The sequence below is a fragment of the Lynx rufus genome, unplaced genomic scaffold, assembly GCF_022079265.1.
Source record: "Lynx rufus isolate CCGP_SWC_20201006 ecotype Redwood Valley unplaced genomic scaffold, mLynRuf1.p SCAF_7, whole genome shotgun sequence".
In the NCBI taxonomy this organism is placed as follows: domain Eukaryota; kingdom Metazoa; phylum Chordata; class Mammalia; order Carnivora; family Felidae; genus Lynx; species Lynx rufus.
In genome coordinates, this window is record NW_025814889.1 from 48,490,265 (window position 1) to 48,505,914 (window position 15,650).

Genomic DNA, 15,650 nt, shown 5'->3' on the forward strand with positions numbered 1-15,650 from the left:
TTCAGACGGCAAACACCAAAAATAGTAGAAAATACTCTAGGGGTTTGGTTTACTTAAGAAAGCTGATTCAGAGCTCCATGCAGGGGACTCTGCTCAAAGAAAATTCCTTGGCCTAACATTACCCAAGTGTTGAATAAATGAAAATGAATATGCTTTGACATAAAATTAAAAATTTAAGGTGTAAGTATATAATTTTTAATGATTCCTGCCTTCTCCAATTTTTTTTTTTCCTGCACAGCAAATACTTCCTGGTCCTATTCACAAGGGATAACGGAATGCCGGAGGATTCCAGTAACTAAAAGGCTAGGAGGTTTTGCTGAGTACTCGGATAGTTTTGGATATACAAACCTTCTGAGTTAAGCATAGAGAAATATAAATTGCTTTGCATAATATAATGAGGGAAATTTGAAGTTCCCAGGGCCAATCCAGGAGGTGGAGAGTGAGGAGGAACCATGGAAAGAAAAAAGGGAAAGAGGAAAAGAGGAACCAGAAGATGGCAAGAGGCTGGAGGCAACATAGAAAGAAATGGCTAGTGAGAAAGCCTAGTGCGATGGGGCTGAAGACTTTTCAGAACAAAGATGTATAGGGGAGCCTGGGTGGCTCAAGTCAGTTAAGCTGAGGTCATGATCTCACGGTTGGTGAGTTTGAGCCCTGCTTTGGGCTCTCCACTGACAGCGTGGAGCCTGCTTTGGATCCTCTGTCTTCCTCTCTCTTTGCCCCTCCCCCACTCATTCTCTCTCCCCCCCCCCCCTCTCTCCCTCTCTCAAATAAGCATTTAAAAAGAATAACAAAGGTGTATAAAATAGAGGTTGCTTGTATTTTCTTTGAGGAAAAGACGCCTCATTCTATCCATACAACCAATATTCACTGAGGGTTCTCTCAGCTGTTTTCAGCACTGGAGCTATTGCATGACTGAACAAATGTCTGCTTTTGTGATAACTGTTTTCTACTAGAATACAACCGATGCAACTGGTTAAACTCTTCCCAAACCTTCAGTCAAGTCTGTGCCATAGACAGCTTGCCCAGTTTGTGGGAATTACGGAAAGGTGCTTGGGGCTGCGGCCAGAGTGATGGGGTAAGAACAGAAACAGGATGGTTAGATGATCTGCAGGTGCAGGAGTCTGAAGTCAAAGATGATCACAGCTCAAGACTTCAGGATTTCATGAAATATTCGGGAGGAATTTTGGACTTTCTACAAGTATGAGATTCAAAACAATCTCATCTAGATCACATGGTAGAGTGACCCTACTGATAACCTGAATCACTATTGTAGACTAGGGCTGCATATCCAAATCTAGCACCAGTGCCTGGGATGCTTCAGGCTGACCAGTTTGTCTCTCCTTCCATGGAGTCTTCCCCCTTCCCCATTCTAAGAGAAACTCTGTTTAATCCTTGAGTAATGTCTTCCTCTTCCGCCTCCCCAAGCCCATTTTGTACCGTATTCCTCTGTGCTCAGGAAGGACTGGAATAGGTTGTTATATTCCTGCCAGGGGTAGTTAGAAATCTGTTAAATTTCCTCATGACCCCTGGATTTGCATCTCTGTCCTGGGGGCTGTGTTTGTATACTAAAGGAGGTAAGTGTTGGAGACAGCAGTAGTGTATCTCAGCTATAATAAAGTCTTCTGTGTCTGCAAACAGCTCGATTTGTCTTCTCATACCTCAAACACAACCGAAGAAAAAAAAGCACGGTCGATTAGCTAGGCTTCCAAAGAGGGGTTAATGGGGCTGATGTTTTAATCCTGAAAAAGGAACTGTATTTTTCTATAGAGAAGTCAAATATTACTCGTTTTTTCTCTCCTCGGGTGGCTGAGGGATTACTTCCTCATTGTTATATAGGTTTAAATAATAGCTTGGGAAAGAAGGAAAGAAGAGAGTGCTCAAATCCCTGAAGTGTAAACTCCTCATGAACAGAGACTGCCAGTTTCATTTATTGGTGCCTCCTTAGCAGGTAGTTGGAAAGGCAGGAAAAGCATTGAAAGAACAGAATGGTATATCTGAGGTAAAGAAGAGCTTCTCTGACTTCCAGGAAGTAGCTTGATATTGTCAAACAAAAAAACCCACAAAACTTGCAGCTGGATTTTGAATCTTGTTTTGGTTATGTGCTATGCATCTGAACTTGGGCAGATTACCCACATTTGCTGATCTTTGTTTTTCTCATTCCTAAAATAAATTTAATTTCTCTTCTAGCGAATAAGCCCAAGCTGTGACCCTTGTTGGAGTTTGGACGTGGATAGATAGGCCAGATGATTGATGGGGTTTGCCCAAACAATATCCACTTACCTGGTGTTGAAGAGCCATATTGAAGGGAATTCATTCCCAGGGACACTGCCAAGCTTTGAAATGTAGAGCTTAGTTGCCATATTACTCAAATCCGTTTCTGGTCTGGCCCAGAATGCATGTTTTATTTCAGGGGAGAAAAAGGCCTGGAATGAAAAAGTGAAACAGTGTGGCAAAGTGCTTAGTAGAATATTAAGTCACAGATATCATTGCCTAGTGGCCCTCTAATAGACTCCATCACCGAAAGGAGAGGGATGCTGTTCCCCACTTGGTCAAAGATTGGCACCCTGCTCTGGCACCTTAAGGATCCTGCATGGTTGTGTCAGGGCCTGCTGGAGCTGTGGAAGCACCCAGAGAGGGACTTCTGTGTACTAGCAAATTGCACCTGCTAGAGGGCAGAACCCTCATGCACCGTGGGCCTGTAGCAGCACCCAGCACAAGAAGGCTTATTGGACAATATGCAAGACATGACCAGCAACTTTTAGAAACACTCACAGGAGCAATAATAAGTAAAAATTCAGCTACTGTTGCTGTGAACTTTGCAGATTCCAGTGTGGAGACGTGTGGGTTAATTAAAATGGTATTATGAAGTTCTTGTCACACACTCAGTACTCAATAGCTGTTATTGTTGTTCCTCTATGCCTTCTCCAAGTGGCAGAATTGATTGCTCCTACCTTTGTGCCGCTTTTGTGCGCAGTAGGTATTTCTCCTCTAACTTCAGTTAAAACTGTATTTAACTGGGCTGCCTAGGGGGCTCAGTCAGTTGAGCGTCTGACTCTCGATTTCTGCTCGGGTCATGATCCCAGGATTGTGGGATTGAGCCCGATGTCAGGCTCTGCAGTGAGCATAGAGTCTGTTAAGATTTTCTCTGTGTCCCTCTCTCTCTCCCCACTCCATCTCCCTCTCTGTCTCCCTCTCTCCCCCTCTGTCCCTCTCCCCTGCTCATGCACCTTCTCTCTCTCTAAAAATAAAAAAAAAATTTTTTTAATTGTACTTAAATGAAATTAATTGAAAATGTTAAGCATATGCCAACTTTACTACATTAGAAAAGAATGGCAGTGGGAAGAAATTCCAGTTGTATCCAAGACACTATGGTAGAGCTGAACATGATTTAGAAATTATCCCTAAAACAAATTTATGGAAATCTACCGGAGGAACAAAAGTTTAAACTACATTTATTTAGATATACTTCCTTATTGTCTGCAGTATATTTAAAGTGGACCCAAAGGATATGTGTGAAAGAACGAAACAGAAGTTATGAAATGTAGAGTGGTAGATATTTCTTTTCATGTTATATATGAGGAAAAATTAATTTGTCAAATGTTTAAGATTTGGCAAAATTATTTGAAGGATGACCAAATGTCTGAGGAAATAGGATTGGATTTAAAGTGATAACAGAAGATCGAGGGGGAAAAGTGTCTTCTTAATCCTTCAAGAATATAAAAATTAGTTGCCCAGTGACACAGCATATCAAATTTATTAAATGGAACCATGTTGCACACATATCATTTTTCTTTTTTTTTTTTTTTTGTTAATGTTTATTTATTTTTGAGAGAGAGAGAGAGGCAGAACGTGAGCAGGGGAGGGGCAAAGAGAGGGAGACACAGAATCTGAAGCAGGCTCCAGGCTCCAAGCTGTCAGCACAGAGCCCAACGCGGGGCTTGAACCCACAGACCGTGAGATCATGACCTGAGCCGAAGTCAGACGCTTAACCGACTGAGCCACCCAGGCACCCCACATATCATTTTTCTTTTAAAACTGGAAAGAAGTGGGGCGTCTGGGTGGCTCAGTCAGTTGAGTGTCCGACTCTTGATTTCGGCTCAGGTCACGATCGCAGGGTCGTGGAATCAAGCCCCATGTTGGGACCCATGCTGAGCTTGGATGCTACTTATGATTCTCTCTTCTCTCTCGGCCCCTCTCCCCTGCTTGAGTGCCCTCTCTCTAAAAACCAAAACCAAAAACAAAAACAAAAAACAACCCTCCCCCAAAAAAACAAAACCAAAAACAAAAAAACTTCAGAGAACTTTTATAGTTTTGCTACCGGAATAAAAGATCAGTTTTGACTTCAAAGTTTTGTTTGTTTGTTTTTTTAATTTCAGAGCCAAGATTCTTTTCGCTCAGGTCTCAAACAAACATCCTTATTAGACTTTTAAACTCTCAGAGATCTAGATAGTGATTAAATGACCCTGATAACTAAGGGTGTAAAATAAACAGTAAGAAAGAAGCCAAGCCCATTTACAGCTGGCACCCACAACATTCCTGTGAAATAAAAAGCAAGAGTGTTTAGGGTGTTCGCCAGAGAAACAGAAGTTGAGACAACGAAACAAAGTACAAAAAACTGCAGATATGTCTGGAAAGAAAACACAATCATTCTGAAGATGTGAATGTGAAAGTTAGTAAGAATCCTTGGCAAAAATTTAGAAAGCTTTAAGGGTAGATTGAAACATAAGCATGAAATTAGCAGGAGTGACAACAATGACACAAGAGGTTGGGATTTTATCATGAGAAAATGGAGGAAGTCAGATCAAGTTTCTGGTGTCAATTTTCTTGGTGTTACTTATTGCTATATAACTGTCACTCAGGATGTGTGTGGTGCGGCTGATGGAAACTTGAGTGTAATTTTAAACTAATTTGAGATACACATTTCAAATTCCCCTGGTCCAAGTTGAAAGGTTTCTGAAATGGTGTACTCAGATGAAGAGAAAGAAATTCCCAAATTGGAACATTTGAAAAGCATGGTGAAGGATGGAGAGGGTTGAGGGCTTAGGATAGAAGCTCAGGAAAGACCAAAAGAAAAAAAAAAAAAAAAAAAAAGGATGAAAATATGGAGGTCTGAGTGGAGGACAGAGTTGGACTTCATCCACCAGTTTTGCCTCCTTTGCTGGTAAGTGTTCACTTAATAAATTTCCTTATGTGAGGGGCACTGGTGGCTCAGTCGATTAAACACCCAACTTTGGCTCAGGTCATGATTTCACAGTTCCTGAGTTCAAGCCCTGCTGTCAGCTCAGAGCCTGGAACCTGCTTTGAATTCTGTGTCTCTGTCTCTCTCTGCCCGTCCCCTGCTCGCACTCTGTCTCTCTCTCTCAAAAAAAAATAAACATTAAAAAAAATAATAAATAAATTTCCATATGTTAGGCAGACAACAAACAAACAGCATATCTATAATAACTATTAGTATAGTTTGGTGCCTTGATCTGTGCTGAGGTTACAGTAGTCTTACCTACCCTTGCTTTTGAGCTATTAACACTAATGTCAACAAAAGAGAAAAGAGGAAAGGGAAATGACATCTTGGTATTATTATGAAAACGGTTTTGCCTTTGCTGACCCCTTAAAGTGTCTGGTGGGCCCTTATCCAAATGCACCAGACTTTGAGAACCACTACTCTACGGGATAATCATCTTGCCACATTGCAGGTCTCACCTCTTATCACTCTCTGCCTTGGTGAGAAAGTTCCACCCACTGAAGGGTATTTGCATTAGCTGTTCCCTTGCCTACAACTCTCCAACTCTCCGTAGGATGGTGTCCTTACTGTTATCAGATTTCCACTCAAATGGCACCTCCTAGAGGCATTTCTTTTGATTGCTTAGTTTAAAAAACATCTCTTTCCCCTATTCATTCTCTATTACATTACCTTGCTTTCTTTTCTTTACAAAAGTTATCATTTAATACTATCTTGTTAGTTAATTAAGTCCCCCCATTAGAATTTAATTTCTATGAATTCAAGGAATACACTGCCTTACTCATTTCTGTATCTCCATCTCCTAAAACAATATAGTCAAAATTCAATAAATATTTATTAAATAAATAGATTTTTAAGAGGATCTTGATGAATTAAAAGAAAAGGTGGATTTGGCAGTAATGTGAAAAGTGCAAAGCCTTATCTGGTGGTTTATTATAGTTTTCAGTATTAATTTCCTGATGACCATAATCTTCTGAAAGTTATCTCCGATTTTTAAATATTATTATAATCAGACTTTAATATTGCCTCTAAACCAATATAGAACTTGTATTCTTCTACTTTCCCCTTCTCATTATTACACTTGAGTGAAGTGCAAACTATTTTAGGATTTAGATGAAGCAGCTAGAAAGACAATATAATCCTTACTTGTTAAAAAAAAAAAAAAAAGTTAATTTCTTCCATAGTGTCTTTAGGGGATAGTGTAAAGTTTAAAAACTACGAACATGATCAACATGGGGATTTTTGAAATCCTTACAATAATGAGACTTCTTATTCAGGAACATGGTAAGTCTGTCCCTTTACTTGACATCTTTATTGATGTATCTAAACGAAGTTTTACGATTACATACATAAGAATAGTGTACATTATTTATAAGAATTATTCATAACTCCTATATTTTTATACATGTTTGTTATTATAAGTAAATTATAAGTTGTACTTTTTTAATGTTTATTTATTTTTGAGAGAGAGAGACGCACACACACACAAAGTGCAAGCAGGGGAGGGGCAGAGAGAGAGGAACTCACAGAATCCAAAGCAGGCTCCAGGTTCCGAGCTGTCAGCACAGAGCCCAACGTGGGCTCGAACTCACGGACCTCGAGATCATGACCTGAGCCAAAGTTGGATGCCCAACCAACTGAGCCACCCAGGTGCCCCTAAGTTGTATTTTTTAAATCTGTAATTGTTTATGGATAGAAATGAAAAGGTTTTTGTATTGATCTTGTATCTGACAACCTGCTAAACTCTTTTATTACATACTAATAATGTAGTAGATAAAATAAATTTTCAGTATAGGAAAACATTATTTACTAAATGATATTTTTCTTTTTATTTTTTTAAGTGTTTATTTATTTTGAAAGAGAGATAGAGAGAGAGCAGGGAGAGGCGGAAAGAGAGGGAGACAAAGAATCCCAAGCAGGCTCCACACTGTCAGCACAGAGCCCAATGCAAACCATGAAGTCATGACCTGAGCTGAAACCAAGAGTCAAATGCTTTATGGCTTAACCAATTGAGCAACCCAGGTTGCCCCTTTATTGTGTTGTTTTAAACAGGAGTAGGGAGACTGTGCATTTTAGTTTGCTTAGGTGGAAAGGTAAGACTGTTTTTATATTATTCCCCCTCCTTTCTTATTTCCTGTTTTCAACTAACAGTATATATCTTGTTATGTTTCTTATTTTGAAGATAATGCTTTTTAACATTTTATCAGTAAGTGTGATATTCACTCTAAGGATTTGGTTTTGATGTTATTTTATTCAGATTCTTTTATGTTAGTGACATTTCCTTCTATTTCAAGTTTTCCACGTTTTTGATCATAAAAGAATGCTTTAATTGTATTGTTTTTCTACATCTACTGAGATGATCAAATGCCTTTCGACTTTTATTTTTTTTATTTTATTTTATTTACTTATTTGTGTTTTTTAAGGGGGGAAGGGGCAGAGAGAGAGAGAGAGAGAGAGAGAGAGAATCCCAAGCTCCATGCTGAGCGTGGAGCCTGACATGTGGCTTGATTCCATGACTCTGGGATCGTGACCTGAGCTGAAATCAAGAGTCCAACACTCAACTGACTGAGCCACCCAGATGCCCCTACTTTTATTTTTTAATGAGAAAATTATATTAGCATATTTTATCATGCATTCCTGTAATATACTCCACTTGGTCATGATATATTTATTTTTTTATTTATATGTCGCTAGATTCGGTTTGCTAATATTTATTTGGATTTTTGGATTTTGGATTTTTGCAGTATGTCTTGAGTAATATTGGCCTGTAATTTACCTTCATTCCTTTGTCTGGTTTGGATGCCAAGGTTGTACTAATCCCATAACATGCGTTGAAGACTTACTATTTCTTTTTCTATTCTTTGAAAGAGTTGTATAAAGCTGGAATGATCTGTTTTTAATTGTTCATAGAGGGTGTTTTGTAAAACAGATACAAAAATGTAAAAATTATAAAGGGAAAGCTAGAATGTTATGTAAGTGGAGATATACAGTATATATATAAGCTTTTGGGATTGTTTTTGTTTCTATCAGCTTAATTCTCTAGAGATTCCCGCAGGTTTTTGTATACATTAGTTTCTTCTTCTTATTGCTGAGCATGGTATAAATGTACCATAATTTGTTTAACCATTTGTCTATTTAAAGATATCTGCATCCTTCCAGTTTTAATTTTTTTTTTTAACGTTTAATTATTTTTGAGACAGAGACAGAGCATGAACGGGGGAGGGCCAGAGAGAGAGGGAGACACAGAATCTGAAACAGGCTCCAGGCTCTGAGCTGTCAGCACAGAGCCCGACGCGGGCTCGAACTCACGGACCGCGAGATCATGACCTGAGCCGAAGTCAGACGCTTAACGACTGAGCCACCCAGGCGCCCCTGCATCGTCCCAGTTTTAGACTATCATAAGAAAAGCTGCTATGAACAATCATGTACAGGTCTTTTGTGCATACCAATTTTCATTTCTCTGGGATAAATGTCAATGAGTACAACTGCTGGGTAGCATGATATTTGTATATTTCATTTTGTAAGAAACTGCCAAGCTGTTTCTAGAATCGCTATACCATTTTATAGTCCCATCAACAACGTACCAGTGATCCAATTTCTCTGCATCCTCACCAGCATTCACTGTTCCCACTATTTTTAGTTTTAGCCATTCTAACTGGTATGTAATAATAGCTCACTGTTGCTTTAATTCTCATTTCCCTAATAGCTATTGATGTTGAACATCTTTTCCTATGTACATTTTCTGTTTGCATATCTTTAGTGAAATGTCTGTTCATGTCTTTTGCCCATGACCTAATTGTATTATCTATAATTTTACAGTTGAATTTTGAGAGTTCTTTATATATTTTCATATATTACTCTCTTGTCAAATACGTGGTTTGCAAATATTTTCCCCATTCTGTAGCTTTTTCTTTTCATCCTCTTTAAAAGTATCTATCACAGAAAAAAGTTTTAAATTTGATTAAGTCCAGTTTATGGAACTTTCCTTTTATGGATAACACTTTGTGTTGTGTCTAAGATCTCTTTGCCTAGCTGTAGATCCCAAAGATTTTCCTTTATGTTTTTTTTCTAATAGTTTTATAGTTTTAAATTTATGCTTAAGTTGATGATCCATTTTGAGTTAATTTTTTTATAAGTGCCACTGAGATAGAGCGTCATGATGTTCATTCATTCATTCAATCATTCATTCATCATTCATTTGCCTATGATTGTCCAATTGCTCCCATACCATTTGTTGAAAAGGTTGTGTTTCCTCCATTGTATTGCTTTGCATTCTTGCCAAAAATCATATTTGTGTAGGTTTATTTCTGGATTCTCTGTTTGGTTATAGTGATGGATGGATTTGTTTCTACCTGTGACAAACAGTCTTGATGACTGCACTTATATAATAAATTTTGAAACTGCATAGACTGATTCTTCCTTCCTTTTTTCTTTTTTTAAAAATTGTTTTAGCTATTGTAGTCTTTTATCTCTCCACATAAAATTTAAGGTAATATTGTTTATGCCTTCAGAAAATCTTGCTAATATTTTGATAGAAATATTGGGGAGGACTGACACTTTTAAGATGTTGCATCTTCCAATCCATGAATACATGTCTCTCCATTTACTTAGATCTTACTTGATTTCTTTCATTAGAGTTTTGTAGTTTTCAGTCCACAAGGAATATGTGTGCTTTGTTAGATTTACACCAAAGTATTTATTTTTTGAGTGATTATGAGCAGTATTGTAATTTAAAGTTTAATCTGTTTTCTTCTCTTCACCTTTCAGAGCCTTCTTTTGTTTGTTTTATATATAATGTCCAAGGTTTTTGGTGTACTTACCAGGGAACAAGTACATTCTATCCTACCTTCCTGGAACTGAAAGTCTACCATTGAATTTTGTCTTTAATTTTCTTCCGTTACCTCATGACTATATTGGTTCCCAGATCCTCAGTTCATAGCTTGCCCAGGTGGGAAGGCCAGATAATTCCCCCCCCCACCCCGGGCCAGCTCATTTTTATATGGCACTCAATTAACTGAGCAATAAACAGTTAATGACCTGATATGGCAGGAACTGCTGTCCAATTTCGTGAGGGAAAAAGGAAGGTGGTTAGCCTTAAGTGTTGGTATCGGCCCAGTGCAAAGCTGTTCTGTGTGTATGAGAGTTAAAGAAAAGAAAGGGAATAATGAGGAAAGTGTACAATACATATTTATCTGTATACCTTCTCTACAGTACAGAAGGAACACTTGAATTGTGAATAATGCAAGTCTCTTATTCTGTCAAGAAGTTCTATTATTTAGTCTAATTTATATATGAAACAGAAAACCAATTTCGTGTCAACGGCGTAACAATAATGCAACCACTAGAAGACGAAAGGAAAAAGAAGACAACTTCATACGTAGGTATCTAACTTTCTGTACATTTTTTCCAGAATCAAATTAAGGTAGGTGATGAAAGCTTTGATTTCATAGCACAATGCTTTGTGGAAAGTTACTTAAATAATTTATACCTAGAATTACTTATTAACTGTCAAAACAACCCAGTCAAGGCAAGAATAAACCCAGCTTAGTGTACGTAAAAAATGATGGACTCATAATAAACACAGTTTACTATACTGAAATGAGATACCAATTAGAGGTTAGCTCATGGAAATATTTAATACATAGTCAACTGCCACAAAAGTGTCTCATTTTTCACTGTAACGTGGCACATTTTCTTTCTCTTTCTGTTGGCAGCAGAAGAAAGCTGAAAAGGATGTGGGAACAGTAAATACCATAAAAAAATATAAGAGAAAGGTTGCTGGGAAGACTCCCAACTACTGGGAGAAGGAAGAAAATGACAGAAGTTTAAAAGCACCCATTTAAATTTCATCTCTCAGTTGCTAAAGATATCTATAATGACCTTAAGTCCCTTCCTTTTTCCGCCCAGAAGCATAATTTGTTCCGGGATCTGCTGATTCTGAACATGAGCTTCTGGGGAGGCATGGCTCCTGCCCGGTTCCAGGGGTGACCCCTGAGTGGCTGATTGAGCTGTGGTAGCTCCACTGCCTTTGTTATCATTACTTGAGGCCCGGCCATGTGATACAATTTTGGCCAATGAGATATGTGGGGAGGTCTTTCAGGGACCTCGCCAAAGTTTTCTTTGCTCTTAAAGAAGAGTAGGAGGGAAACGATGGTCTCTCTCTGACTCCAGACATCAGCCCGTCCAGGTGACATACCTGGACCTGCCACAGCCATCTCACCACTGCCTGAGATGAAGCCAGCACTGATGATGCCACTGCGCCGCCGACCCCAGTGCCACTGTACCTTCGTATGTCATGTTATGTCAGGTGCTTACTTCCTTATTGTTTAAGATACTTTGACTTGGGTGTTCTTACCAATTGACTCAGTTTCCAAACCTACTTTGCTTCAATACACGAGGCTGTGGTATATGCAACAAGTAAATCAGCTGTAGGCAGAGGAGCCAGTAGGTGAGTTAAGAGAACACTATGTTATTGCTAGAGAGCAGTAACACTGGGAACACTTTCTTGGTGGCGGAATATTATGTTGCTTTTTTCCTTTTTAACTTAAGTTTTTAATCTTCTAGAATCCCCTCTTCATTTATTCATCTATCCATTCATGAATTCATTCGTTCACTCACTCACTCTCATCCATTATTCATTCAATATGTATCAACACCAAGGAAGATCCTGGTGGCCATTCCAACATTTTAAATAATTTTCAGAATGTTTGAACTCTTCTTATTTTCCAGGGCCAGGAAACAAAGAGCCATGGACACATAAACCGCATTTTCTAAAATGATCTCCCCACATTTTTCTCCAAATCAAAAGAGGATATATTTTCCATCTTAAACAAGAATCTGGGCACTGGGGTGACTTAGTTGGTTAAGTGTCTGACTCTTGATTTTGGATCAGGTCATGATCTCATGGTGGGGAGATCAAGCCCCCCCCCCCCAAACAGGCTCTGTGCTGGGCATAGAGCCTGCCTAAGATTCTCTCTCTCCCTGTCCCTCTGCCCCTCCCTTGCTTGTACTCTCTCTCTCTCAGAAAAACTTCCTTTTGTTTTAATGGAGTATCAAACTAATAATCAAACACTAATAAAGTGTTCTTGCAAGTTTTTAGCATTTAGAGGATTTGCCTGTTCTGATTGCTGATTCAATCCTCTGATTGAACTGTGTTATTCTGATGAATCTCAGTCACATTTCATATAGCTTAAAAAGAAACACTACTTTAAACTAACAGGATACATATTTATAGAAAAGATAGTTGTGTGTAAAAAATTTACGTTGGTTAAAAGAAGAAAATAAAAATTCTCTAAAATCTTGCCATAAAAAAGTAAACACCATTAAGATTTCAGTGTACATCATAAGATTTTTCCATACAGAAACACATATAAATATATATTTTTCTATAAATAGACTACTTATCTAAATACACACACGATTTTGAACCTGTTTTCACTTGGTAAATTGCAAACATTTAAAAATTTATATATCTATAAATATATCTCTATATATGTACCTAAATACATATATATGTATATATATTTAGCTATATATGTGTATATATATATATAATTTTGTAAATATATATAAATTTGTACATTTATATGTATATAAATATATATTCATATACCTCTATCATTTTCAGGGGTTGAAAATTACTTATTTAACTGATTCCTTGTTATTGGAAATTTAAATTGCTTCCAATTTTTCGCTATTATGTATGCTTCAGATCCTATTTATTTTTCTGACCTCACATGTACACTCTTCACCTTGCCCTCTGTGTGCCGAATGCATTGTACTTTCATCAATTTCTTAAATACTCTCTTTCCTCAATAAAAAGTTATCTCTGGGAGGGTAGAAACAGCATTGTTCTTTTGTTCATCCCAAGAGCTCTCCATATTTACTAATAGCACATAAATATGACTTTTCTTCCATGCCATATCACATGACATCTGAAATGTAGCTGCTTATATAGTCTATTACCCCACTTAGCTCAACCCTCAAATCACTGTATAAGACTAAGGTTGCCTTGACTAACACCAACAGACACTAATTATTATCATCACCCTTGCTGCAATTGCCGATGAATATCGTTTTTCTTTTCATGTGTTTTGCCACAGTTAATTAATTCTGATCTACCTCGGTAGTAAACTTACCTTTTTGATAATCCACGAATTATGGGGAAAATATAAGTGACATTTTTGTTGATGTTGGTACAGTATCAGTTTACGTGTCACTCAGCTGCAACTAAATTAGGTATAAATTTTTGAATAACGTCCTTTATTTGTTGATTAAAAGTAGTCAGCACTTTGATGTTGGAGAGAGAAGAAAGTCCTACACTATAAATTTTTGAATAACGTCTTTTATTTGTTGATTAAAAGTAGTCCTACACTTTGATGTTGAAGAGAGAAGAAAGTCCTACACTGGTTTTTACAGGTAATATAAACAATTTCACATGAAGTGTCAATTAATACAATGAAAATAATTGTGGAAATTCCCTTCATAATTTCCATTTCTTCCCTCAATTACATTGATATTTAATGTGAAATTATTTATGTTACCAAGTTAATGTTAAATTAAAATCTGGATTTAATATCTGGGGTTCAATGTGCCATCTTTCTCAGATGGACTCTCCAACCAGAATTATAGCCTCTTACAGATTTTCATGGCAAAAGTCTGCGCTGTCAATGACTGAAATATAGTTGACAACATGTAGTGAGCCCAAATCTACCATCTGACATGGGTCATCATCCAATTCTGTTTGAATGCAAGAGCCTTCGTAGATTCATCTATGGCTCTTTCAGAGGATCTGGAGTCACTGAAGGTGCTAAGCTGTGAAGTTATCTGACCCTGGGACAGAATCACGTTGATGCAGCTCTTCTAATTTCATTACATTCTAATTCTTGAATATACATCGTATCTCCAAATCAGTGAAAACAAAAAAAGATAAGCATATGGTCCTTCTAGAATTCAAAACTTGGATTCATACCTGGGATTTAATGTGGCACAATATTCACATTAATCTCCGACTTGGGGCACCTGGGTGGCTCAGTCGGTCAAGCATCTGACTCTGGCTCAGGTCACGACCTTGCGGTTCGTGAGTTCAAGCCCTGCATCAGGCTCTGTGCTGACAGCTCAGAGCCTGGAGCCTGCTTCAGATTCTGTGTCTCCGTCTCTCTCTGCCCCTCTCCTGCTCAAGCTCTGTCTGTCTCTCTCTCAAAAATAAATAAACATTAAAAAAATTAATCTCCAGCTAGAATCATAGATTGCTTCATTTATTTCTTCCTGGCAACCATCTCTTTGTTTGCTGAGTAACAAATTTTGCTGGAAAGGCCAAATCCACCATTCAACAGGAAATTAGTCTCTTAATAGGTCAGAATATACATAACTTTACCAAAGACGATGGCCTTTTGAAAAGATCTACACAGATTCAAGGTATTGGATTGGGTTGTATCTACCCTATGAGGCAGTACTGGAGATACTTCTGAAATATTAAATATGCAGGTAATTAATGACCAGAGGAAATTAAAATTCATTGTAAATAGTTCACAGATAACAATAAAAGGGACATTTTATATACTTCTGGGTAATTACTACATCACTCTCATTTAAATCATGAATTGTTATGTTTCTCCAAGTGGATCTTTTTTTTTTTTTTTTTTTCAACGTTTATTTATTTTTGGGACAGAGAGAGACAGAGCATGAACGGGGGAGGGGCAGAGAGAGAGGGAGACACAGAATCGGAAACAGGCTCCAGGCTCTGAGCCATCAGCCCAGAGCCTGACGCGGGGCTCGAACTCACGGACCGCAAGATCGTGACCTGGCTGAAGTCGGACGCTTAACCGCCTGCGCCACCCAGGCGCCCCTCCAAGTGGATCTTTTTAAAAAAGTTAACAAAATAATGAGTGTATGCTAGCAAATCAAATAGGAAAAAAAAAATCTTATGTCGCTGCTTTGCAAATTGAGACTGTTATTGCCTCTTTCACTGCCTCTATGCTTCCTGAATATCTTTCACTTCATCTGTGTAAAAGTTATATTGTCAAGACTGCTAATCTGTCTCTTCTATGCTGCAAAAACAAAGAAAAAGACTCACTGTATCACTACTATAAGAATCTAGGTTCCAGTATCAATTTTCCAGGAAACCACCTGCCTTATGGATACAAATGGGATTATCTACATTCCTCACATTACTCGAGCTTAAGATACATGAAAAGGTAAATTTTATGGTTAAATAGAGTTGACATACCTAGCTTACATCTACAGCTGGTACTACATATTTATGTTTTCATTCTAGAAAAAGTTATAGTATTTAATTATATGGTATCAACTGCTTGGATTATTTTGGCCGAATTAATTAATTATTTCAATCGAATTACCGGTAAATCTTATGAAATGCTCATGTTAACTTCATTCTTTTTACCTCAAGGAAGGG

The 15,650-nt window shown here is 37.8% G+C and overlaps 1 protein-coding gene across 1 annotated transcript in view; it reads right to left on the reverse strand.

Annotated features, from left to right (window-relative positions):
- The window catches only part of GUCY2C (guanylate cyclase 2C), an 82,396-nt gene extending 80,007 nt beyond the window's left edge, over nucleotides 1–2,389 (reverse strand). The window contains exon 1 of the mRNA XM_047065800.1: nucleotides 2,281–2,389. Coding sequence (XP_046921756.1) covers nucleotides 2,281–2,314 — 34 coding nt within the window. The 5' untranslated portion in view covers nucleotides 2,315–2,389. The remainder of the gene's footprint in view (nucleotides 1–2,280) is intronic.
- Between the last annotated feature and the right edge of the window lie 13,261 nt (nucleotides 2,390–15,650).